This window comes from Thamnophis sirtalis, unplaced genomic scaffold, assembly GCF_051295495.1.
Source record: "Thamnophis sirtalis isolate CommonGarterSnake01/CBP01778 unplaced genomic scaffold, rThaSir2_p1.2 scaffold_11, whole genome shotgun sequence".
Classification (NCBI taxonomy): domain Eukaryota; kingdom Metazoa; phylum Chordata; class Lepidosauria; order Squamata; family Natricidae; genus Thamnophis; species Thamnophis sirtalis.
In genome coordinates, this window is record NW_028261391.1 from 49,451,007 (window position 1) to 49,478,659 (window position 27,653).

Here is a 27,653-nt window from a genome sequence, read left to right on the forward strand (position 1 = left end):
CAGCTTTTATTGTTTCTTGCCATTTGTGTAAAGTTTTCTCCCAGAACTGGAAGTGGTACTATTTGAAACAGATAATTTATTTTGAAGAATGCATTCATTTTAATAATTGCAATTGTATTACTTCTTAGTATTGTATCATTCCCATAATATCTGCTCAGGAGAGCCCAAATGACATAATCATCTCACTTATTGCTTCCTGTAAGAAGGGCTGCTAAATTAGCTGCCTGCAGCAACTGTGAAGGGAGATGGCATTTCCTCATCTCCATTCCTGTGATAGCACTTAAAGAAATGCAAGACAGTTACAATTTGAGGCTACTTGGAAGGCATATTATCTTGCAGAGATCCTGGACTCCATGGGTTCTTGTTAGGTGTTAACATACATATTAGCTTAGGAGACAATTATTGATGGTGTCATTAAGACCTGGGTCCCATTTTCATTCATCCTTTTCCCTTTCCTGCAGCAAAGAGACTACTAAATGTAATAATAAGAACATTATAAAAAGAACACATCACCATTGATTTTGATAAAGGCAGTTAATCATTGCTTCACTAGGCTACCCTGATTATTGCAAATGTATTGTCTGATCTCTGTATCTGTAAATGTAGTCATTTATGTAAGCAATAATAATATTTGTCTTACTTAATTTTCTGTTCTCTTTGAACTGCAGTTAAATTGTAGCTGTCAAAATTACAAATGTGTTGGTTATCATTAAGTGGTACCCTGCTTAAAACAGTGCACAACTCCATGCACTGAGATAAGATTAGACACCTTGAAATGCAACTAATAAATCAACATATATATTGTATAGGACATCCTTTAGATTCAATAGAATTACAAGATAGCTCAGGAGAGGACTATGCTGCTGATGCATCTTACTAAGGGTTGTTCATCATAACAAGCTACATAGTTTTCTCTACCTGCATATAGATTTGAGTAAATACAATTTGTGTGGCACATCTTGTATGTTATGCCATTTGTATGTCATTTTGTTATTTTGTTATTTATGTATTTGTATTTTGTATTTGTATGTTATTCTGTTATTTCTGTATATTATTCTGTTGTTAGTTCTGTTATTTCCTCAGGATCTTAGTATTACTGGATTCATTCCACTACTCCAGGGATCTTTCATCCCTCTGCTGTGACTCCCTGTTGCTGGTTGGCTCCACGATTGATAGGGCGTTCAATTAGTATAAGTAGAGAAAAAAAGATGCCGTGCTAGGAGGAGACTCTATGGTGGGGGAACCGGACTTACGATCAGCTTCAGAATTGAATGGGGGCTTCCAATTAAGACCTATGTGCCTCTTTGAGTATTTAAGGTTGCCAACCCCTGCACTACTCTATACTTTTAAATTCAGGTAGTCCTTGACATATGACTGGAATGGAACCTGCTATATGATATGTCATGATGGTTGTAAATTGTAACAATGGTCATTAAACAAACCTATTGTACAGCCTGGCATCATTTTGATGAAAACTGGAAGTAACTTCTATTTGTTAAAAAAACCATTGTAAAATGCAGTCAGATGACTGTAGGATGCTTTAAATGGCTATAAATGCAGCTGTGTGGCCAATACATGATGTATATTCATGTGGTCAGGAGAGGTCACTGTCACAGCTTCGGAACCAGGTCATAACTCCCTTGTTCTATGAAGGCCATAACTTCAGATGGTTGCTAAACAGCCTAGTTGTAAGTCAAGAACTACTTACAATGCACATAAGTACCAGAGGTACTCTTAGGCACTTTTTATGTTATAACTTATCTCATAGTATTGAAGTATGTCAATCTGGGCTTCAGTTGTGTGCCATATTTTGTGTCATATGTATGTTTTTCTGGGATGAATGAATTTTCAACTAAAGATCTATAGGGAGTGGTATGTTAAATGTATGAAAGTTAGCTCTGCTAACTGTTTTGAGGCCCCCACACTATATCACAAGGTTTAAAAAAAAGTGATAGACACTAGGTTCAGTTCTTTCAATCAACTCAAAAATCCCAGAGAATTTCACAATTGCACAAGCAATTGGTTCCTGAATGCCAGATTGTGAGAAAAGTTGCTTGTGTCACATAAAAGAAACTTTATCTCTGTATAATAGATGGTTGATTGATAGTAGTTCATTCTAATCCACCACTGGGTTGGTTAACGCATTAAGTGAACAAATAAAACGAATGTTTGCAAACTATATGAAGCTGTTATCTGTTAAAATATTCCCAGTCTTTGGTTAGTTTGCATATACCGTATGTTGCCTGTGTTTAGTTTGATATGGTTTTGTTTGTTTTGCTTAGCTATGACTTGGAGGCTGGTTCCTGTGAAATATTTTGAACTAGATTTCACTTTTACTGTTACTGCTTGAACTGCCTGTTGATAAAATGTGGCTATTTGCCCAGTAAAATTGAAACAGACAATTCATTTCATTTAAATCAAACTTGGCTAATATCAGGTGGTAAATAACTTCTGGCATGGGTGAAACTTTTTCTCATTAAAAATGTATTTATGATATTTTTATACACTGAGCTAGTATGCATATGGCTCTATGAAATGATAAAGGAAGAAAAGGGTCTCCTATGGCTGTGAAGAAAGGGAAGAGAAGTCTGCTCCCATACATGCTTCTCTGGTGATTCAAAGAACTTAAATAAAATTCTTGCAAAAAATTGTTTTGTTGTGTGTATTATTTTGTGTGTGTGTGTGTGTGTGCATTATATTATATTATATTAATTATATTATATTAGTATGTTATGTTATGATATGATTATATTATATTATATTATATTTCATCGCACAGTCAGTCAGATGATCAGACTGGATTTAGCATTTTTGCTTGCCTATTTAGCCCTTCCCAAGAAAGGTTTTTAGGATTTTAGCCAAAATGCCTTTTATTATTGGTGGTAACTTTACTTTCTTTTATCACAGTTGTTCTGCTTTTATTTATAAATCTTTGCATTTTGTTATCTTCTCCAGTTCTTTTTCTTCTATTCTGCTGTCTTCAGGTATTGCCTCATTAGAATAGAAGAAAAATAAATAAATAAATAAATAAATAAATACTAATAGTAATACTACTACTACTACTACTACTACTACTACTACTACTAATAATAATAATAATAATAATAATAATAATAATAATAATAATAATAATATTGCGACCTGGCCATCGAAACTACATGGCTATGGATGAAGCATGTAACAGTGATACCCATTGTCATTGGGGCACTTGTCACCATGTCCAAGAATTTTACAAGATACATCAACAAACTGCAGTAACTGCAATAACACCAGCGGAACTGCAAAAAACTGTGCTACTCGGAACATCTTATATTTTAAGAAGGTACTTGGTTAATACCTAGGATACTGGCAGCAAACCATCACCATTAGCACCAGTCACTGGTACTTGTAATGCATTTTTGAATGGTTAGTTGGCTGAGTTTCATGTTTAATGAATAAAGTATATAATAACGAAGAAGTACTGGGTGAAGTTGAAATTAAACAAGGCATTTTCCAGGGTGGTTCCCTTTCACCCCTACTTTTTATACTCTCAATGTTACCACTGACAATCATTTTGAAGATGAACTATGGATACAAACTTGCAAAGAAAGGACTGAAAATTTCGCACTTGGTGTACATGGATGATTTGAAGCTGTTTGCTAAAACAAAAGTTGAACTGAATTTATTAATTCAGCACAAAAGAATTTAGCCAAGACATTGGTTTGCAGTTTGGAATTGACAAATGTGCAACAATGGCAACCAAAGCAGGCAAGGTCATAGAATATGATGGAATAGAACTTGAGAATGAAGAAATGATAAAGGCTGTAAAACCAGAAGAAGGCTACAAGTACTTGGGGATTTTAGAGACCTCAGACTTAATAATAAAGTCAAGGAATTAACTTCAGCCAAGTACATTCCACGAATTCGCAAGATATTAAAGTCCAAATTGAATGGAGGAAACATCATAAAAGCCATAAATACCTGGGCTATGCCTGTGATTCCTATGCAGGAATAATTGACTGGACCCAGATGGAGTTGGACAGTTTGGACAGAAAAACAAGGAAGCTTATGACAATTAATTATGCTTTGCACCCTAAAAGTGATGCTGACAGATTATATCTACCAAGAGCAGAGGGTGGTCGAGGAGTCCTACAAGTAAAGCAGACTGTGGAAGAAGAAAAACACAGCTTGAATGATTACATCCAGAAAAGTGAAGAACTAATGATTAAGGAAGTAAATAAATGAGGCCTTTTAAAGACCACTAAGTCAAAAGCTGAATATAAGAAAGAAGTAATTGAGAAGCGAGCTTAAAATTGGAAAAACAAAGCTATGCATAGCCAATACTTGAAAAATATTGAAAGCAAAGCTGACCAAAAGCTAACTTGGAACTGGTTAAGATCAGGAACACTGAAAAAAAGAAACAGAAGGCTTTATTTTGGCAGCTCAAGAACAAGCCTTAGCCACAAACTGCATGAAAGCAAAAATTCAACATGTTACCACCAACAGCAAATGTCGCCTCCGTAATGAGAAAGACGAGACAGTCAACCACTTGATCAGTGGGTGCAGCAAAATTTCACAAACTGACTACCTACCACGCCATGACCGCGTTGCTAAGATCATTCACTGGAAATTGTGCCAAAATTTGGATTTGAGTACAGCAAAAAGCACTGGGAACATCAGGTTGAGAAGGTTTTAGAGAATGAGAAAGTCAAGATCTTGTGGGACTTCAGAATTCAGACTGACAGGCACTTGGCCCACAACACACCTGACATAACAATAGTTGAAAAGAAAAAAGTATGGTTCATTGACATTGCAATACCTGGAGGTGCACAAATTGAAGATAAACAGCAAGAAAAAAATCACAAACTATCAGGACATGCAAATTGAAGTTGAGCGACTGTGGAAAAAGAAATCGTGTTGTCCCGATTGTAAATGGAACCCTTGGAGCAATACCTAAAGAGCTATTTGGAAATTCTAAATTTATCAGACTTGAATATTCTGATTCTACAAAAAACCACCCTACTTGGAATAGATTATATCCTCCAATGTTACCTTAAAGTTCCTAGGTCCTTGGTTAGGACTCGAGCTGTTGAGCTACCAACCATCCCCAAAGGCTGTGAATCTCACCAAAGATTAACCACATAATAATAATAAATGATATAATATAATTAATATAACAATATATATATTGTATTATATTTATAATATGAGAGATTCTTGTACGCATTGTTCTTTACATATGTTGCATCTTAACACAATGATTCGACTTAGTTTTATCTCATTGGAAAGTTTAAATATGTCTTAAATTTTACACATTTTTTTCAGTCTCCAAATCATTTTCAGTGAATATCATATTGGTTGATTGAATACTAATATTAGTGCCAACTTGTTATAGCGCGTTTTTACTTTGAGTAAGTACCCAGAAAAATGATGCATTTAAGTGATAGCAAAATCAAACTGCAGATAGATGAGTTAATATGAATGAGACAGGAATTGTAAAATTGCGCTACTATTATAGCCTTCTCAATAAAAGGAATTTCTTTTTTTTTATTAAAAATTTTTTAATTTTTAATTTAAAACAAATACAACATACATGCTATAGAAAGTGTATCAGTTGGTTACAAATAGACTTTTGTGCATCTCTTCCACAGTCAACAAACATAATTCATGTTAACTCGAGCATTTTAACTCAAATATTCATACATATCACCATCATCATATATCCATTTTCATTTGACTATAATTATTATTTAAAATAATAATAATAATAATAATAATAATAATAATAATAATAATAATAATAATAATAATAATAATAATAGTAATAATTGAAATTCAACGACTATGGCACAAACCAGCAGGGATAATTCCAGTGGTAATTGGCACACTGGGTGCTATTCCAAAAGCACTGGAATTACATTTAAAACAGTTAAAAATTGACAAAATCACCATCAGTCAAATGCAAAAAGCCGCACTGCTTGGATCTGCACGCATATTACGAAAATACGTTATGATGTCCTAGGCCCCTGGGTGGGGCCCAACTAGTAACCAATGCCAAATCCGGCGAAACAACTGGCCGCTGTGATACAATTGTATAATAATAATAATAATAATAATAACAACAACAACAACAACAACAACAACAACAACAACAACTCCACCGTTGCCGGTCCCAAGCCCGGATGAGAAAGGAGGAGGGTTGGGGTCAGGTTGGCATCTGGTCCCGTAAAAAAAAACCCTCCAACCCATACAATATGGTGAAAAAAACAAATAAGAATTCCATACCGCATCGGTCGTTGCGCGGGTTAACAAGGGCCGCGGTGGATGTTGGGGTCCCTGGACATCCGTTGACAAGTGGGCTACAAGTGGACAGCCAACAAAACAACAAAAATATAGTGCAGATAAAAACCGTGCCATAATGGCCTGTTACTACAACTCAGAGCCAGAAAAAAGAGGCTATTTAAAGCGAATGTATGAATTATGGAAACAACAATATCCAGATTCAAATGTTAGTGAACAACGACTAGCAGATCAAAGGCAATTTATTATATGGAATAAAGTGTTTAGTGAAGTTGAACATGAGGAAATTCAGGCAAATTGCAAAACCCAAAAAACAATATCACAAGCAGAAATAACTGATATTCAAGACACAACTAAAGACATTATAGTAGAACTCCCAGAAGAAGCTCTCGGGGAGGAAATAACATCACCACCATTAGAACCAGTTATCAATGAACCAACTGATGAACTAACTCAAAAACAAAAAGAATTGAAGGATAAGACCATGGAGCATTTTCTGCTTAATGAGGAAAGGCAACGTTTACCATCACTAAAAACTGTGCCTAAGAAAATTTTGGCCCCTATCATGAAAATGGTTAATGCAGTGTTTTCAACAATTGAACCGGAATCCATCTTGGAAACAAACCAATTAATGTACAGCGCAGCTGTAATAGTCACTAATGAACTAGGCATTAAAATTAAAGTACCTAGTCACACAACAGAAAAAGCATCAAAGCCAAAGTGGAAAATCCATTTAGAACAAAAAATCAAAAAATTAAGAGCAGATGCTAGTAACTTAAAGAACATGCATGAGCAACGGCTTAAAAACAACAAAATCATAGATTGGCTAATCAGAAGATATAGATTGGATACAAGAAACATCAATGAAGCTGTAGAGATTGTAAAACAGCAGATAACAGCGACAGCTAGAAAAATTGAAAGATATGAGGCACGAATCATCCAATATAAACAAAATCAGCAATTTCGATCAGACCAACTGCGCTTTTATCAAAGTCTTAATTTGAATGGTGACACCAAAAGTGAAAAACCAGAAAAACAAGCCACAGTTGAATTCTGGAAAGAATTGTGGGAAAATGCAAAGGACTACAACAAGGAAGCAAAGTGGATACATGACTTTGAGAAAAGCATTGGCAGCAAACAAATGCAAGTATTAGAAATAACAACTGAGATGGTCAAAAATTGAGTTAAAAAGGTAAAGAATTGGACATCACCTGGAAAGGACCAATTACATGGTTTCTGGCTCAAATATCTGACCAGTTTACATGCAATATTGGCCAGGCAACTGAATGAAATTTTACAAAAGGGCCAAATTGATGAATGGTTGACAACTGGAAAAACATACTTGATTCAGAAAGATGCAACTAAAGGAACAACACCTGAAAACTACAGACCAATAACATGCTTGCCAACAACCTTCAAATTACTCACAGGCATTATTGCAGATAACATGATGGATTATTTGGAAACAAACAACATCTTGCCAGTAGAGCAAAAAGGCAACAAAAGAAGGAGCAGGGGCACAAAAGATCAGCTTCTAATTGATAAAATGATATTAGAAAATTGTAAGAACAGAAAAACGAACTTGAATATGGTCTGGATTGATTACAAAAAGGCATTTGACTCACTGCCACATAGTTGGATCATAAAATGCTTAGAAACAACTGGCATTAGCAAAAATATTACATCCTTTACTGAAAAGGCCATGAAACAATGGAGAACTGAGTTGGCGGTAAGGAATGAGATCTACGGAACGGTTAATATCAAGCGAGGAATTTTCCAGGGTGATTCACTTTCACCTCTTCTCTTCATCATCGCAATGATCCCACTATCAGTAATTTTAAAAAAAAAAATGAAATTAGGCTACCAAACAGCCAAAGAAGCTGAAAAAAATTCGCATTTACTATATATGGATGATTTGAAACTCTATGGAAAGTCAGAAATAGAAATCCAATCATTGACAAACACAGTCCGAGTATTTAGCACCGATATTTCAATGCAGTTTGGCATGGAAAAATGCGCCACTGTATCCATAAAAAGGGGCAAAATCACTGCATGTGAGGGAATTGAAATGCCCAATGGCCAATTAATTAAATGCAAAGAAAATTAAGCCTACAAATACTTAGGCATTCTGCAGTTGGATAATATCAAGCATGGAGAAGTAAAAACTATTGTCAGGCGAGAGTACACCAACAGAGTTAGGAAAATTTTGAAATCTAAATTGAATGGTGGAAATACAATCAAGGCCATAAATACCTGGGCAATACCAGTTATAAGATACACAGCTGGTATAGTTAACTGGACACAAGCTGATTTGGACGTGATAAAATCAAGAATGGAGAGTTGGCAGAACAAAGCACTGCATGGCCAATTTCTGGGGGAAAAAAGATAAAGTGGACAGTGAACAAACTTGGTTATGGTTAACAACAGGTACATTAAAGAAAGAAACAGAGTCACTAATCCTGGCTGCGCAAGAACAAGCTATCCGCACCAATGCCATTAAGGCCAAAATCGAAAAATCCTCTGATGATGCCAAATGCAGACTTTGCAAAGAAGCTGATGAAACTGTTGATCACATACTCAGCTGCTGTAAAAAAATCACGCAGACTGATTATAAATTGCGGCACAATTCAGTAGCACAAATGATCCATTGGAATTTGTGCAAAAATTATAATATTAAAACAGCAACAAACTGGTGGGAACATCAGCCTGAAAAAGTCACCGAAAATCAGATGGTCAAGATCTTGTGGGATTTCCGTATACAAACCGACAAAATACTGGCACATAATACACCAGACATCACACTGGTTGAGAAAAATAAGGTCACAATCATAGACATCGCAATACCAGGTGATAGCAGGGTCGCCGAGAAGGAACATGAAAAAATCGCAAGATACCAGGACTTAAAAATCAAAATTCAACGACTATGGCACAAACCAGCAGTGATAATTCCAGTGGTAATTGGCACACTGGGTGCTATTCCAAAAGCACTGGAATTACATTTAAAACAGTTAAAAATTGACAAAATCACCATCAGTCAAATGCAAAAAGCCGCACTGCTTGGATCTGCACGCATATTACGAAAATACGTTACGACGTCCTAGGCCCCTGGGTGGGGCCCGACTAGTAACCAATGCCAAATCCGGCGAAACAACTGGCCGCTGTGATACAATTGAATAATAATAATAATTTTTGTTTCTTAAACAATACATGCCCACACCAGTGGGAAAAGAAAAAATCAAAAGAGAAAAGATATATACATATACATATACATATACATATACATATACATATACATATACATATACATATACATATACATATACATATACATATACATATACATATACATATACATATACATATACATATACATATACATATACATATACATATACATATACATATACATATACATATACATATACATATACATATACATATATATATATCACAACCCCTGGTATGCCCAAATATGGGAGGAAGGTCACACTTCCATTCTCTGTCCTTCGGCTCGTCACAAGAGACCATCCAGACAGAAACCCAATATTTCCAATGTAGAGCTGAGTGGATGACAGCTTGAAAGAAACAATTATTAACTAGCTCAGGTTTTATTTCAGTTGGCAAAAGTTTTCATGTGATCATGAATAAAAACAAAAGCAAAACACTAAAACAATACTACTATCCTGTTTAAATGAAGCTGAACCAAATTATACCACAAGTACCTATGTAAAGAGTTATGAAGATGAAGATGATGCCTAGGAAACAATCAGACGATGGAGGCTGGAACCCTAAATGATCATGTAGTTAAGGCTTGTAGGATGATGTTAATTCTAAAGTAGAATTAATTCATCTTGTGTTTCCTGTCTGGTTTAGTGGCTGACATCAGTTTTGCAAGGCTGAAGATACAAACTTCCTGCCTCCATTTTTAACAACTTGATCTCTTGGGGAGGATTTTCCTAAGTTTTTGTCTCTGAACTTTTAGCAAGTGGGGGCTCTTGCCTGTCTTTTTCCTTCTGTCTTTTCCCAAAGTCATTCATACATTCCATCACATTGTGATACTGAACTGCTGATACAAATTTGAGATGAGCTTTCTGTAGTAAAAGCACCACATCGCTATTAATTGAATATTTCCAATGGGCGTCATCCAGATTTTAGAGGCTGAATTTTAGTGGGGGAAAGTTCAACAAGGGGGCTCAAGTTGTTATGAATTACAATTCTTTGAAGTTTAAAGGAGGACTGCAGCAGGGGCTCAACCCTCACTCTTATCCTACAGTTCGGAAGAATACTAGATATTCAATAACATTCTGAAAATCATCAGAATTGGAGCCATTCTAATCTTTGCAGTGGGGAGTATCAGGAACCACAACAGAGAAGGTATACTTCCTGAATCTCACAAGATGACACTGCTTGATCAGCTGGTCATGGAGCACACCCACTTTGCCCAATTGCAACAGATGTATAAACAATCAGAACAGGCAGTCCCTCACTCACCCATTGTGTATCAATTTCCCCTGAAACAGGTTATATCAGCTATTCTGTATTATATTAATGACTGGACAATTTTCACCAAAAATAATATGGGAAGAGACCTACGTAGAAGTATCTGTCTACAACTAGTCATAAGACATTAGGCAATTAAAAACCAGGCACAAGGAGTATTTTCCCCTTATTTATTGCCTTTTCCCCATCTCTCCAGCCATAAGATAGGCATTTGGGGTCATTTTATTCCTTGACCAGTGTCATTTTTTAAAGTTGCAATCTCTACACTACAATGACAGACCTGAAATTGGCTGCAGGTTTGGGTTATTTATCAGTTCCAGTCAAATTCCAGTCTAACAAGTTTATTGTTTCCCACCAAGTTCTTTTGGATTTGATGAAGCTTTGAACAGACTTGATAAACATGACAGAGAAAGTATTATTGATGAGAGACTGGTTTGATGAGAAGAACAAAATCTTTGCAGGCTGATAGCTACTGAGATCTTCAGTTTGAAGCAATAAGCACATTGTTGTTTAAATTTGGCATACACAAAGGAAGAGTTGCTGTGAGTTGGAAAGTCATAGAGAAACAGATTAGATACAAACAAATACACACTGTGTGAAATTCATAAAACAATGAAACCCTTGTTAGATAAATCTGTAAGGATTCAAGAAAGAATCTAAAGTGATTCTGGTAATACCTTCTAAATCAGCCACTCAAGGATACCATATTTGAAAGTGCAAAGCTTTCTTGAAAAATATTAAAACTTGATGAACCCATAATAGGAATAGAGGATTTCAAATGTCAATCTGCTGGAACTCTAATTCTGGTTAAAATGGATTGCCTAAGTTTCCTTACTGTAATCTTCATCTTTTAGAAGTACAGATAGGAACAGGATGAACTGATTACCTGGGATGAACTGGTGAAAGTGAAATTGTAGGAATTTTGAAGGAAAATAGCTATGTGATCTTGAATCTGTAAGAAGATAGAGAGATAGAATATCTCACTTACTTCCTAGCTTTCCGAAAAGAGCTCAGATATAGGGTTTCATGGCTAAAACTCTTTGGAGAGAAAAAAGTTCAAAAGAGCAATTCTGAAAGCTGAAATAATGAGAGCATCATTACAAAATATTCCTGTCAGGAAGTCAGTGTAGCTGCACAGGAGCTCTCTCTAACATTGAGAGTTAAAAATGACAAGTATTAGAAATGGATAACTAATGATGAATGTAATAGAATAGTACATCTAGAAAATAATACATTTTTTGTGAGTTGCCAAGAGTTACATGTTATCTCTTTAAATTATTTTTTGCAGCAAATGACAGAGCAACAAAGCCTTCCCATCTTTTCAACCCTTCCTTCCTCCCTCCCTCCCTCCCCCCTCCCTCCCTCTCAATTCCAGAAGACTCTTGGTGGGTTTGGATTTGTTTTAAAGCAGATAAAGATGTGAAAAAATGTCCGTTATTGAGACATTTTTAAAAAAAATAGTGATTGCTTTTGTTGTTGAAACTTGGATTTAAAACTCTGGAGTATGATCTGGCCATTCTAAAATATACAAGAAAAAAGTAAGATAACACATTGATTCAAGGCCTTCATAAAAAAAAAACTTAGTAGAAAATCAGAAAATGTTTATAAATACTGATCTTACTATACTATAGTAAGATATTTATAATTTCCTGACTCTACAGTTAATAAACTCTGATATATACTTTATGATTCTGTGGCAGACATCACATGACTGGCCATTGATACTAACATCGTTGTCCTCATGAGAACAAAAAGCAAACAAAATGGGAGGCTGACAGGCTTTTCTAACCTAGACTTGGCAGTAAATCTTTGAATTCCAGAAAATAAATGGTTTAGTTTAGCTCTGTGGTTTGATTTGTCAGAAGACCCATAGACACAGCATAACTAAATTACAATCTTGATTGTTGTGTGTCACCCAAAGTTACTTCCGGTAAGATGGCTATATAAGTAGCCATTCATTATTTATATTTTATTGTTTATTTTACAAACGAACAAACTTTTACTGCAGACAGAAAACAAAGCCATGCACAAGAGCCAATTGATGATGTGAGAGCTAAGGTTTTTTTTTACCTTCAGAAGTTTAAACTTCTGGCTTCCTCCTCCCATCTTTTTGAATGAACGGATAAGCACAATATCTAATAACTCTGAAGCCAAGTGATTGAATCTATAGTAGCTGTCTCTGATCAGGGAACTGCTGATTTTACCTCAACCGTTCCAATTTATGCATGTATATTTGTTCATTGTAAAATGTAACTCTTCTTTGCTAAACAATAATCAGAAAAAGCAATGAGATAGACAACAAAAATAAGTCAAATTCAAATAAAAAATTAAGAAGAAAAATTCACCAAAAGTTTGTCTTTTGAAATGATCTGCACTTTCATTCAAGTTTAATTGTATGAATCTGATTGCTTCCATGCTTAAACTCTTACTGGTAGGTTAGTTTGAAGAATAGTATTAGTGCTCATGCCATTACAAAACCTTTATATATCGACCCACTTAGAACTTGATGACCCTATGAATCTATAGCTATTGGATTTCTCACTAGTATTTGTTTAATTAGTCCCACATTACCAGTATTCAACTTTATACATTAGGAAATTCTAATTCCAAGCTGTTTTTTAAAAGGATATTACTTCTCAGCAATAAACCTGTTCCTGGTACTAAGATAGATAAGTACAGTATAGAATTTGGATTCTGGCCAATGCTGTTAATCTGCGGTTTTTCAGCTTGACGGCCCTTTTAAAAATTAAAAGCCAGTTGTCACAATTGGCTTAAGATATAATATTATAGGATGTAGCAGTAGTGTCTTATTGATCTCACAATTGCTCTTGTAATACAATTCCAAAGAGTATGTAACTTTACTGTTACATATCTCATTTTGTTTTCTTATGCAGTGAATTTTATGAATTACTGTTCTCTGTTTGCTGTAGTACAGCAAGAAACTGAAGAGAATATGGAGTAACCAGAGACTATAAGAAAGAATTGAAAATAACAGAACTGTGGTATAATAATATACCCCACTTTCTTTAGGCATTATTTCATTTTCAGTTAATTATTTTGTGTGATCAGTCCGACATACAAGGAGGGATGGATCTCTTCACTATTCCAGTTGTATTGAAGATTTAAGTCAATAGGTACATTCACCTCATGATTGTCTATAACTGCCAGCCTTTGTTTACTGTGAAAAAATTCACAAGAGCCTACATTATCTGAATTCTACCTCACAAAAAGCAATAATAAGTATAGATAGGATCCCCTTTGAAGATGTTGTGATGACTCCTGCTGGCTTAGATGATGAGGAAATTGCTGGGTCTGGGGACCTGGAGGACACGAAAGACTCTGTGGCAGAATCAGAATGATCAAGGTGAAGCTGTGCGAGGAACTTTGAGGGATCCAAGAGGGAGCAGCTGCACAATGCAAAAGAGAAATGACCGCCCCTGCCTGATCCCAGGTTGTGCAGAGGAAGGTGCAATGGAGGTCAACAGCATTACTTACAAGGAGGCAGCCTTGCCCTATCTAATGAGGCATATCAGTCGGCACCTATTTACCTCGATCCTTGGAACCCGGTGACTGGTTTGTAATCTATCCATCCATTAATACTCATGACTCATTGCCTTGAACTCATTGTGTTGTGGTTGTTGCAGAAATTGAAGTCAAGTTGCCATCATCATGCCTTGCATCCATTGAAGTCAAGTTGCTTTCACTGTGCCTTGAACCCATTAAAACCAAGTTGACTTCTCCATACCTGGAGTGTGGAGAGACATGGTTGCTTTCAATGGTTGTTGTACATTGTTCAGAATTCATTAGTTCACTTGCTGGTGCTCTTTGGAGAGGTCACTTATAACTGACTCTTATAACTACACTATCCATAGAGTGTAACCTGGGGAATGCTTATGGGGTTGTTTGTGTGAAATAACCATGCCTAACCATGGTTGTGATGTGTATGTACAGATGTGCTATAATATACAGGTATCTCTTCCCTTATGTCACCAGCACAAGTAGAAGAAAGAAAGAATTGCTCACAGTCTCTCACTTTCTTGAATTCATGGTGTCCCACTTTCTAGCCTGGTGCCTCAACAGTAGACCAAACTGGCTCATTTAACAGTTTTTAATGCAACAAAAAATCCCCACAGAATACATAATAAATGAATTTTAGAGTATGTTAAATTAAATGTTCAAAGGTATTAAAAACACATGGAATAAGGAACTGAAGTATCAATTACACACAAGTCAGGAAAGATTTTTGCATCTATAGGTCACATTTCCATAATATAAAATATATAATTAATTCAAATTCATATTTGTTATCCCCTGGACAATAATGCATATTTTCCAGTAGGAACTGAGAAGTTCATGCTGTTATTGTACTTATGGTGATCAAAATGTATCACTGCTCATGTGTTACTTTCCTGTGCTCTAGCGGCTCCTTTAAGACAGACATTAGTTTGCAAATTGATCGTGCTCTGGAAGGTCAGTGGTTATTGTAGATGCTCATGTTCTTTTCAATTATAGACTACAGTTTGAAACTTAGAGCAAGACAATGAAAATGGATATTTTCTGCTTCTATAATTAAAATCAAAAACTACAAGGTTGGAAAGAAATCTAATTTTTGCCAGTCATTCAATAGTACAAAGGACTTACCTCTCTTTCTATACTATAGCAAGCATTTTTCTACAAGAATCCTTATTGCAGTACTATTTATTAAAAAATAGATTTAAAACACCAATGTATAATTTTCTATTTTTACTACATTTAAATAGAAATAAATATTGGATTGTAATCGTGTAGCATGACATGAATGTATATTTGTATAAGATGAAATACGCTTCTGTTTTTCTATTTTCCTTGATGCTTTTATAAAAATTAAAAACATAGTACATTAATATTTACATTAATTACAGAATAAATGAACCGTATGAGGTCAACTAACACAGTCATAAATTATCATGTAATATGGTAATCAGCCTTTTTTTTATCCTCGCAATACTTGTGTCTGCAATATGAATGTTTTGGAATTGAACTTCCAGGGAACTAAATCTTTTTGCAGTGACTTTTGCCATATTGAATGAGAAAACATTGAGGAAGTTCCTGTCTCCATATTCTGTGGCTAATGATAAAAGTTGCCAGTTTTATTTTAGAAAATAAAGTAAAGCTATTTTTTCCTTGAAATCAGAAAACAAGATCAATATTAAGAAAAACAGAAGGCATAGAGGAGAAAGTTCTTTTAGCTAGGACCAGGAATTTTCAGCTGCTCAAACAAGCAACTTTGTTCTCCAGATCACCTTTTACGTACTCATATTTTTCAAGGGGAGAAATTATAGACAGTCATCATTTAGCAACACAATTGAGACCAGAATTACTTGGTCATTAAGTGAGACAGTTTCTGAGTGAATCTTAATTGGGTGTACAATCTTACTTCAATGTTTATGTGTTTTAAAGACCTGTAAAGATCATAAATGCAAGAATTGGTTGCAAAGTTACTTTCTGATCATCATCGTAACTGTGAACAATCATTAAATAAGGACTACCTATATTGCTTTTCTTCTCAGGTAGTTTGTGTGGGGCCCTTATATATGTATAATAATTTTCATGTATATGGAATATCATAGCTATACTTTTTAAAAAAAACAGGAACCATAAAATAAGTGAAATTTGGCAGAATTTGATACAATATACAAAGACATGGTAGCAATAATTGGTTCCCAGAGATGTTTGAGAACATTTCTCTATCTGATATAAACCCCAGAATCTTAATGACTTTAATGTATTTATCACAATCCTATAAACATTTATGGAATGGATACACAATAGCCTGAATATACTCTGATCAGATTTAGATGGCCGGACCTTCATTTCTCTGACAGGAAAAAGCCTACAAGCTCTTTGTATAGAATATTCATTCTTTGGAGAACCTCAATTTAGAGAAAGAAAAATAACCTTGTTTTAACCTTGTTTTCTAGTTATCTGAGTAGATATTCTATTTTTACAGATTGTGTTCTGATCTGTGTTTTTGTATGTATGAATTCACTGATTTATAGAAGGGATTAGAAACCTGTAATGGTCATCACTAAAGAAATGGAAGGATAGTGTCCATTTTTTCTCTTTTTAAATGATAGCTTCTTTAAAATAGTTTTTGATAAAGGCTGCAAAGTAAAGTGGGAATTAGTAAAAATCATCCTTTCTTCCTGTAAGGGAGCCCAGTAAGCATAAATGTTGTCATGAATTATCTAATTTATCTAATTTAATCTATTGCTTCAGAAGCTAAATTCAACTACTGTAGCTACCACATATAATGAATCAATTGTTTTTTCATATAAAAGTTTTTATTTTTAAACAATCATAAAACAAACAAAGATAGACACACACAAAGTATAAAAACCATCCTCGAATTTCCTACAGTGTGTCAATTAGTTACCAAGCTTTTGTGCCTCCTCACAATTGTCTTCACTTGCAATTTACATAAAGTCTCATATCTTCAATCTAATATATATGTATACAATTACTATTATTAAACATTCATTGACTATAGCTATTATTACATCCTTTTTATGTGAAATATTCTAAATTTAAAATAAATTTATATTATGGCATTTCATTACATCATCCTGAAATCATCCAGTAATATTACATCTTTATATTCTATTCTATATAGAATTATTTATCTTTTATAACAAAGCTTTTCAACATCATCTCCATAGTCTTCACTTACAAGTTATGTAAAATTTTATATTATCAATCTAATGTGTGTATGTGTGTATATATGTATGTGTGTGTGTATGCATTATCATCATTGTTAATCATTTATTTGACTATAAACTGTTATTACTTTGTCTTATACATAATACTAAAAATTTAATTAAGTTTAACTTAATTTTTATTATGGCATTTCATTTCATCATCCTGTATCCTTCTAGTAGTAATGCAGTCCTTTATCTCTTGCCATTTGTAGAATTTGTATTCTAAGTGTTTTCTTGAAAAGTTTTATGTGGACTTCTCTTGGCAACTTGTTCATTGCATATCTTGTAAAGACTTGAAACCCTCCATCTGTTCCTTCCATCAACTTGCCTCTAGTTATCATGGTGCTTCTGTAAAAATAGTTCTCATTATTTCTGCCAGATTGTCTCCCTTTTCTTCTTCCATATTTTGAAGTCTGAGATAGAGTTCCAGTTCGTCAAAATCTCCTTTTGATATTCCATTCCTATCATTTCCCTCCACATTCGATTTACTGTCAATGTCAACAATTTTCTTATCACTTTGTTCATATTTTCCTTCAATTTTTTGAACTCTATCCTCAAATTTCATCATAGTTTTGAAAATATTCTCAAATCTTCCCTCCATTCTTTCTGTTCTTTGTTCTATAATCTCAAATCTCTTTTCAATGTTTTCTGTACTTATTTGTAGTTTTTGAATTTCTATTATAATTATTTGCAATGTTAATTCCTTTTCTTCTTCATGTTGCACAATTTTTCCAGGTTGTAAACACTGCCACTAAGACATCCAAGGTTTTTTGCTAGGTTTCAAACAGATTCACTGTAATCTTTCAAGTCAAGGCTTTCTCTTTACCCCAGTACAGCTACTGATAGTACTCCAGAAGAGTATCTGCATAAACAAACTGTGCTCTTCCCACTGTCTCATTCAATAAACAAAGTCTTGAGATATAAGATGTTTCCAAGTCTCCATCCTCGAGGAGGGAGTGCTACTTCTTTTTCTTCAGTTTTTACCCCTCTCTTTAAGCTCCAAAATTGAGAAAAGAAAAAAAATGCTTAAAAGGTACAATCCAGCCAAGCATTGAAAAGAAAGAGATTCTTGATCCACAATACAAAAAATGGGGAAAAATAAAAGAAGGGGGGGGGGGGAAGACCACTTTTGGGGTGTTCTCTTCTCTAACATTAAAATTTATCTCACCATTTCGACACACTCTCTCCTGCTTTTCTTCTGTTCAGGGGCTGTCCCAAACTTGTGCAGCTTCAATGGCTGCTTCTCTTTCCCTGGAAAAAAGGGCTTTTCCAGGATCAATCAGGGACTTTGCGATGTCCCTGAGATCAGCAGGACGTGCCCTTCTCTAACCATCTCTATGGGACAGTTTAGGTCCAAAAGGACTGTCCAGCAGCAGAGATATCAACAACAATCCTGGAGCTACAAGATTGCATGTCATGTCATTGTGATGTCAAGCTCACCTTTCGAATCAATTGTTGATCATTTGTCATTTGTAATAGTTGCATGGAATAAGAGACTGATTCAAGGAATATTCAAAATAAAACTGATTTTGATTTTTTGCTGAAACTTAAATAAAGGAACTGGTATTTTATGGGTTTAATGATTAGAAAGAGTAAAATATAAAAATGAGTAGCTTCCAACCTTCTTTATAAACGTTTCAAATAAATTTATCATTTGTGTTCCCTTAAAGAGTTTGGAAGCTACTTCTTTTTACTTTTTACGTTTTGTTTTTCTCTTTCTTTTCCCCCCTCTACTGTATTCTATTCATCCCTTTTCTTTATGCTTTACTTTTTTTCTAAAATCACTAAATGCATTCTTTTCATTTCAGGTCCACAGATTATGGTACAACATATGAAAAGCTAAATGACAAGGTGGGACTAAAGACTGTGCTGAGTTATCTTTACGTCAGTCCTACTAATAAGAGAAAGGTAAGGAAGCTATTTCTCAACAAGAAACAAAGTGAAAAATAAAAAAAAGTTTCATTCACATATTTGACAGTTCCAAATCTAAATCAAGTTTAAGTTGAATATTTTTTTAAAAAAATATAACTTTCTGTAGTTAGCATGCTATTTTCTATTTAATAGCTACATACTATTTAATCTCTAAATTTCAGTTCTTATATCTGGGAATGAGCCTCCAAACCTTCATAGATGTTTCTTCATGTAAACATGTAAACACACACCGAATTGGTATAAGATTGCATACAAATCTAGAAAGTAGATTGAATCTTCATCCAAGGGAACAATGATTTCCATACTAGTTTCCTTTTTCTAATGTATTAGAAGAATCTTTTGTTATTAATCTTCATAGTTCCCAGATCACAATATGATCCCCAGATTTCTTTATGCATCCCTCACTGTTACTTTTCTTTTAGAAGATTTTATGCTTCTTCTTGTTGTTTTAATTATGGCAGGTCTTCCACTTTGTAAATTATCCTTTCTCAACTCTAAAAACTTTATTCCTCATGCAACTTCCCCGCATAGTTTATTTATTCCAAATGCTTTATAGAAATGCTAAAATTAGCTTCATTATGCCAATATGCTGCTTAGTTTTAGGCTATGAAGTTAGTTTAGCAATTAATTCTGAACTTCTAATTCAAAATAACCTTATGAGCATATAATTAGATGTTAATGTAGTTATATATGTTTTAATAATGCTTGTCTTTTTAATAGTAACTTTATTAAGAATTATAATTAAAACAGTAAAAACTAATGCAAATTGAAAAGAACTAAAATAAATTAGAAATGATAGATGTAGAAAAGAAACAAAAGGAAAATAGAATGAGAAATAGAAAAGAAAGAAAAAATAAGAATTCAGTGAAGAAAACTGAAATAAATATATAAAGAAGTGACTTCCAATCTTTATCGCATATCACCTTTTTGCATATCACCTTTTATTAAAATACAATAAGTAAAATCTTCTTCTTGTCCAGAAGAACCAGTCTATTTGCTGGATCTTCATTCCACCACAGTTAGTTGTTGTTTCTGCTTTCCATGGAGCCATTTTCAGTTTGCCATTTCTTCCCTGGAAGTCAATAATACTCATCTTAACTGAAGGAGTTTTTAGTGAGAAAACCAAGAATGGAAAAAGAATGTATGATCTGTAACCACTCAGAGAGTGTTTTAAAGCACTGTGAAATATATAAATCTAAGTGCTATTGCTATTGCTATGTTGTCTCAATTTGAGGGCCTAACTTGAATAGAAACGGGTCACGTTGCTTGGGTAAAACTCAGTATTTATTGTAGCTAGAGGCATACAGGCTTGAATTGGCACAAATTGACTAGTATTGTCCTTCTTAGAATAGAATGCAGCTTATTGATATAGGTTCAACTCATATTGGTAATCTAGCCTTCTCTAAAATTGTTGTGCCAAAGCTACAAATAGCAGAAAAGTCAATATCTAGATGCCTGTCTGTTAATGAATTATGGTATACAGAAGATTACAACTTGAGTTACACCAGAAGTAAATGGTAAACAGATTAAATTAAATTATGAAATTAATTGAAGAAAAATAAATGTAGTGTGTATTCAAGAGACTATGAAAAAAAAGAAAGGAGGTTTACATATGATTAAAAATGGCCTAATTTCATTGATTCAGTTAATGAAGAAAAGCATAGAAGTGAAAAAACAACCAGTAGTGGAAATGGCAACTGGGTCTCTGAACTGATGGGACTGCATGCTGCCCCCCCCCAAACCAGTTCTCCAGTTGCTGCAACAACTTTTTTTTACCTGTTAAAATGTTCTTTGCAGGTGCAGACCTATTCATAGGCTACTACGCACAAAATCGCACACGCACCAAACCAGCAGTAATGCTGGCAGAAACCTGGAGCTTTTTAAAATTGCTGCTTCTTTTCTTTTAATAACTCATATAGGAATGCTTGAGTTTTTCTAATATCATATGAATGATTAGGCATTCTAGCTTTGGAGATAAGAATATAATTCTCCCAAAGCTTTTTTCTTCTTCTATGCTGTTCATTAAAACGGGGTTGAACAAATCACTGTTTTGAAAGCCTGTTTTTGGGATGATAGCCAATTGGATCTACCTGTGTCAGTGCAAGAATCATGGTGAAGGTGAAGATAGAGAAGCATGTCTATCTCGAAATAACCAAACAATCTAGTAAGGTTTCAGAATATATGTGAAACTATATATTTGTCTTCATTGAACTGAAGCTGAATAAGTAGAGAAAAAATGGAAAGAAATAAGAATTGAGAGTTTCAATTTTGTCCCTTTATATTTTCAGATAATTGGATTTGCTTACATGAATGGTTGAGTTTTATCTTTTAGATTTGATTCACAATATTAGTTATTCATAACTGTCTTTATAAAAAACAAAGATTCAAAAAGTAAATATTCTAAGGATTAAAGTCAATTATTTTTCAGATTCATCTCTTTGAGTTGCCTTCATGAGTTTAATTTTATAATGTTCCATATAAAGTATCAATCATAATAGTAACTGACTATTTTACTAATTAAACTAATCCCTTGAAGCACTTGCAGGAATGATTTTAGCAAGCAATTGCTATGATCAAAAGGGTATAAACTGAAAATATGTTTTTTTCTCTGAGAATGAATATATTTCAACTACAGCATTTACAGTATAATTATCTTGCTTTCTATATCCTTTATTCTATTTCTGGATAAAACTTAAAGTCACATGCATTCTAATTTAGGTTATTAAAGAATATAATGTGAAATCCCAGCACCCAGATTTTTGAAACTTGTCTTGCCTTTGGGATATGCAATTTGTACATTTTATCCTATTTTGATTAAAAACAAAAGTTACATGTGGTGGTATTGTAAGTATTGTATTGTATTGTATTGTGTTGTATTTTATTATTTGTATGCCGTCCTTCTCCGGGAGGACTCAGGGCGGCGAACAATTCAAGGGGGGAAAAAAGGGGGAACATAAAAGACAAAATACAAATAATAAAAGTAGACAACAGTCACACAACCATACATGTCGAGAGGGGAGGGAACTCATCACCCCCAGGCCTGCCGGCAAAGCCAGGTTTTGATGGCTTTTCGGAAGGCCTGGAGAGAGGTGAGGGTCCGAATCCCTGCGGGGAGTTCATTCCAGAGGGCCGGAGCTGCCACAGAGAAGGCCCTCCCCCGGGTAATAGCCAGGTGGCATTGGCTGGTAGATGGCACCCGGAGGAGGCCAACCCTGTGAGATCTAATGGGTCTGTGGGAGGTAATTGGCAGCAGGCGGTCTCTCAAGTACCCAGATCCAATACCAAACTGGCTGGGTCCAGTGATGGCTTCTTCAGGAGGGGTCTCACCACCGCTACCTTCAATGCCAGTGGAAAGAAACCTTCCCGAAGAGAGGCATTCACCATCGCCTGGATCCAGCCCCGCGTCACCTCCCTGCTGTTCGCGACCAGCCAGGAGGGGCACAGGTCCAGTACACATGTGGAGGCATTCACCGCTCCCATGGCCTTGTCCACTTCATCAGGAGCAACAGTATTTATTATTGTTCGTGTTAAATATTTAGAGGGTATTGCTGTAGTTTGCTCAAGGATGGTAATGGTGGGGTTAGTTTCTTTGCTGAGGATCTGATTGCAAAGTAGGTTGGACTATCCTTGACAGCCTCATTAGTTATATTAATGCCTAAGATGAGAATTAAAGAAAACCAGATTCATATTTATTTCTAGTGGGGGGGAGTATAATAAGGGCAGCTTGGCAATAAAGCAAATCATGCTTCTTTTGGAAAGATGTCTTTAAGCTTTTATTTTTTTTGTTGCTTTATACAAAAAAGGGGGGAACCCAAAATACCCCTTCCCAAATTATAAATAATTTTAAGCATATCAATTACCCTTGGGCATGTGAAATAATAGTTCAGTAACATCTTTTGGTTGTACAGATAACCAGCTAATGAATAAATAAAAAAGGAATCCATATCTATATTTGGAAATTGTAATTATTAGATTGCATTGTCTTTCCAACATTAAGAATAATTGTATTTGCTGTCCTTCCTACTTGATAAATCCATACGTTTCTACATAGGGAGAAGTTCAACTTTTCTTTATAATTCAAAATTACATTTAGTTATTTAAATTATATTGATATTTGTAAAACCATACTGAGAAAAATATAAATATTAAACTAAACCAGTATAATGAAATACATACTGTATATATGTGTAAATATACCATTACATCTTTTATACTTTCAACATAAGGAAATTTATAGCTATTTTTAATTTAAAAAAAACATTTTCTTTATATATAAACATGAAAAAAACATTTCTGAACTAATCTTATCTCAGGGTTTTGCAAATACAAATATGCAGCTTAAAGTTAATCTTCAACTATTTGTAAAAACTTTATACTTTAAATCACCCAAAATGTATTCCAACATTAATAGTATTTCAGGAACTTCAGAATTGGTTAATGGATCTAGATCAAGTTATGAAATGAAGACATGATTTCATTGAATATATTTTCATTTTATAATTCTATGCAATCCAGATTTCTCTTGCAATAGCTTAAATAGTTTAAAAATGAGTTGTGAAATGCAGATTAATATCAGTATCTGACCTCAAACAATAGTAATAGTACTTTAAAAATTAAACTAGAATTAATATATTATGTGAATAATGGTCAAAATATACTTCAATCATAAATGTGCCTTGCAGTGTTTAATGTAGGAAATACAATAAAGCTAGGGCTAAAAATAGACTAACCCTCTGCCAAGGGTTAGTAACTATTGAATTATGCTATAGGTTTTTTCTTTACTTAATTACTTGCATTTCATAAATAAATTGAAGACAAAATATATGTCCAAAATTAAAGATCAGGAAAGTTAAAGTCTTATCATCTTAGGATAGTCTTTTAGACAAAGTCTATGGATTTCTCCTTCATCTCATCAATTTTCATTCGACTAGAGAGGTGGTAACATTACCACAACTATTATTCTCTTCATTTCATTTCATTTTTTTTTTGCTGTTAACTGGGCAAAGAAAGAACAACATTTTCCATTTGTAGAAGCAATTAGACCAGTGCTTCCTTGCACTGAAAAATACAGCTGAATTTATATCTTCTAAAAGTATTATAGTGCAAAAGAAATAGAACATAATTGGCTATGACCCAAGTAACTATCCAGCTACTGTTATTCGTAGGGTGACCAGATGTCCCGCATCTGGCGGGACAGGCACGACTTTTCATCATTTTTCCCGCGTCCCGCCCGGTTCTCAAAAAACCCAGTTTTATTTTGGCGCTCGCTGGCTCCCTCGCCCATCATCAGCTGCCACTAGCTCGCTCCTTCCATTCCCCCATCTATTCTATCTACACTAAAAATCTAAGCCAGCCCAGCCTGCCGCTCACTGATTGGCCTGGACTCCAGCCAATCAGTGAGCTGGCTGGGATGGAAAATTTTAAGCACGCCGCATGAGTCGTGACTCTCACGAGTCTCCATTTCATTTCGCCTTCGCCGTTTGCTTTTGCTGCACTGCCCTGGTGAGTAACTCCGGCAGTGCCGGTGGGAATCGGGAGGCTTCACCACTTTGGGTGGGCGGCGGTGGCCTTTAGCAAGGGAAGGGAAGGCCTTCCCTTGCGAGCTACTCACGAGAGGAACTGGAGGTGGGGGACTGGGCAACCTGAGAGAGGGGAAGGAGATCGTCCCTCCCTGCAACTCCCCAGATTTTGGAAGTTGGGTGTGTGTGGAAGGCAGGGTGCGGGGGGAGGAAGGAAAATGCAGACACCGGCAGCGGAGAAACATTGGCATTGCTCTAGCGAAAACCCAGTCGCCAGCTCTGTTTGCTACAGCAATGTTGTTGCTCCGCTGCCGGTGTCTGCATTTTCCTTCTTCCCCCCGCACCCCCGCCTTCCACACACACCCAGCTTCCAAAATCTGGGGAATTGCGGGGAGGGACGGGAAGTCGTGGGAAGTACTGTTTTTGAGGAAAGCGCTTGGCCGCCGCCGTTAGCCGCAGCCCCAGACGGAGGAGCGGAGCCCGAGCTTTCATTGCTGTCCCCGCCAGTCGCAGCGGGGTGCGCCGAGTGACTCGCGCTGCGATGCCAGCAACCCCTGCCACCCCCTCCCGGTTCTGCCACCCGGCCCAGTGCATAGCCACCAGCTCCGCCTCCCAGCTGCCCAGGTGAAGCGAATTCCACATGTGGATGCGGAGACGGACCTCTCTAGGGAGGCCGCGGGCTGGCAGTAGCCACCGCGGGCTGGCTTCCCCCCCTGCCCTGCCTCCTCCACTAGCCTTTGTCCCTCCACAGTAGGGCAGCTGGGGGGAGGAGACGGCCCTCCTCTCCTTCTCCCCCTTTGCGGAGTTGGGCGGGCCGCCCTGAGAAGGACTATCACTTTCTGAACTGTCTGCATCAGATTTAAATCAATTTTACCATCTTCTGCTCCCAAGCCTCTTGGAAATATAATTTTAAAATGGACAACATGAGGAGCTCCCACTCCTGTAGTTCAGATGTAGTTCTGCAAACGTCGAAGTCTCTGGACGGAGACGTTTGCAAACTTTGATGTTGTTTCCCGGCAGTCTTTTCGGCGCGTCCCATTCAAAACGGCGGCAATTGGTTGAGTGCTCTTGTGCGGTAGCGGGCTAGTTTGCAGGCATCTTGAGATTTCTCTGGCAGTTTTAGTATGGATTCCAACATTTACAAGTGCCTTCAGCCTGGCTTATCGATTAATAGTGAGCGCAGCAATGGTGAGTGCCGAGAGGAGAAAGGCGATTTGCTTCGGAGCATCTTTTGCCTCCTTCCGTAGTCCTGGTGTTCTCTGGAGGCTCCACGAGATTAATGCTCAGTGTGTTATTATCGCTTTCCTGTAATGCAGAAGGATGGTGGCCGGGCTAAATTCCAGACTCTTTTCTCCTGTTCTTCGGAACAGAAGAGTTGTCAAAGAAGCAAGTTAAAGTCGGGCTATTCTGCCCCTTTGCCTAATGTTACTCGCTGGGACTAGCTAGCGTGTGCTGAGCAGTACCTCCATGTGGTCTCGCTCCTTGATGCTTTTTAAGAACAGGAATGGGGAACTGTGGCCCTTTTAGCAGACTTGTTTTGATGAGCACGGAGTGACTGACGGTAGTTTTTGCCAGCCACGGCCGCTCAAACTAGTGTCAGTCGCCCCCGTGTTCAGCAAAGCAAGCCCGCTGGCGGCGCCTGTGCTGTGGTGGGAAGCGAGCTGCGGGTCCCCCCGCCGCTCCCGCTGCCTTCTTTACCTCCGCCTCTTCCAGAGCCCGAGGTGGCTGTCAGGGCGCCGACGGCGGAGCGGACCCACCCAGTTTGTTACTGCTTCCAGGGATCGAGACGGACGAGGGAAGCGGCGGTGGTGGACGTCGGACGTCGGCAGCGACTGTAATGACCGCTCGGGCGAGGTGCGGAGGAAGAACGGAAGGTCCCTCCCGCCCGCGATGACGGCTCCGGCCATGGATGAGCAGGTTGGCCCCAACAACAACAATGTGCTGGTCTTGCCGCCACCTCCGGGTGGGAAGCAACCACGCCTGTGCGGCACCTGTCCTACGGTGGGAAGCGAGTCCGCGAGGCGTGGTTGCTTCCCACCCGGTGGCAGCAAGAGCAGCGCGTTGTTGTTGTTGTTGTTGAAGAAGACGCCGGGGCCAGCCTGCTCGTCCATGGCTGGAGCCGTCATCGTGGGCGGGCGGGACCTTCCGTTATTCCTCCGCACCTCGCCCGAGCGGTCGTTACAGTCGCTGCCGACGTCCGCCACCGCCGCTTCCCTCGTCCGTCTCGATTGCTGGAAGCAGTAACAAACTGCGCGCGTCCATTCCGCCGTCAGCGCCCTGACAGCCACCCCAGCTGGCGGCTACCGGGCTCGCTGGAGTCAATTGCAAAACCGCGTTCAGTGCTTTGAGGACCTGAGGCATCTTGGGAAATGCAGTTCCCTATTGGAAAGAATGGAGTAGCTGCGAATTTGTAACAACAACAGAAGATAATAACTTGGTGCTTCGCAGGTTACGAAAATTTCAAGTTTGATTTGCACACTGTTTTTTAAAAGTTAGATAAAGAAATTATGCTGTGAAAGCGACTTGAAAGCCCCCCCTCCCCTTCCTGTGTGCGAGAAAGGGAAGGAGAGGAAGGAAGGAGGGGGGGGGAAGGAAAAGAAGAAGGGAGGGGGAGAAAATGGAAGGAGAAAAGCTGGATGGAAGGAGAAAGAATGGAAGGAGAAGGAGGAAGATGGAAGAAGAAAGG

At 36.8% G+C, this 27,653-nt stretch overlaps 1 protein-coding gene across 1 annotated transcript in view; it reads left to right on the forward strand.

The window, feature by feature from the left end:
* The window catches only part of SORCS3 (sortilin related VPS10 domain containing receptor 3), a 716,202-nt gene that overhangs the window by 306,159 nt on the left and 382,390 nt on the right, over positions 1-27,653 (forward strand). Inside the window, exon 3 of the mRNA XM_087725809.1 lies at positions 19,325-19,424. Within this exon, the coding sequence (XP_087581935.1) occupies positions 19,325-19,424 (100 nt within the window). The remainder of the gene's footprint in view (positions 1-19,324; positions 19,425-27,653) is intronic.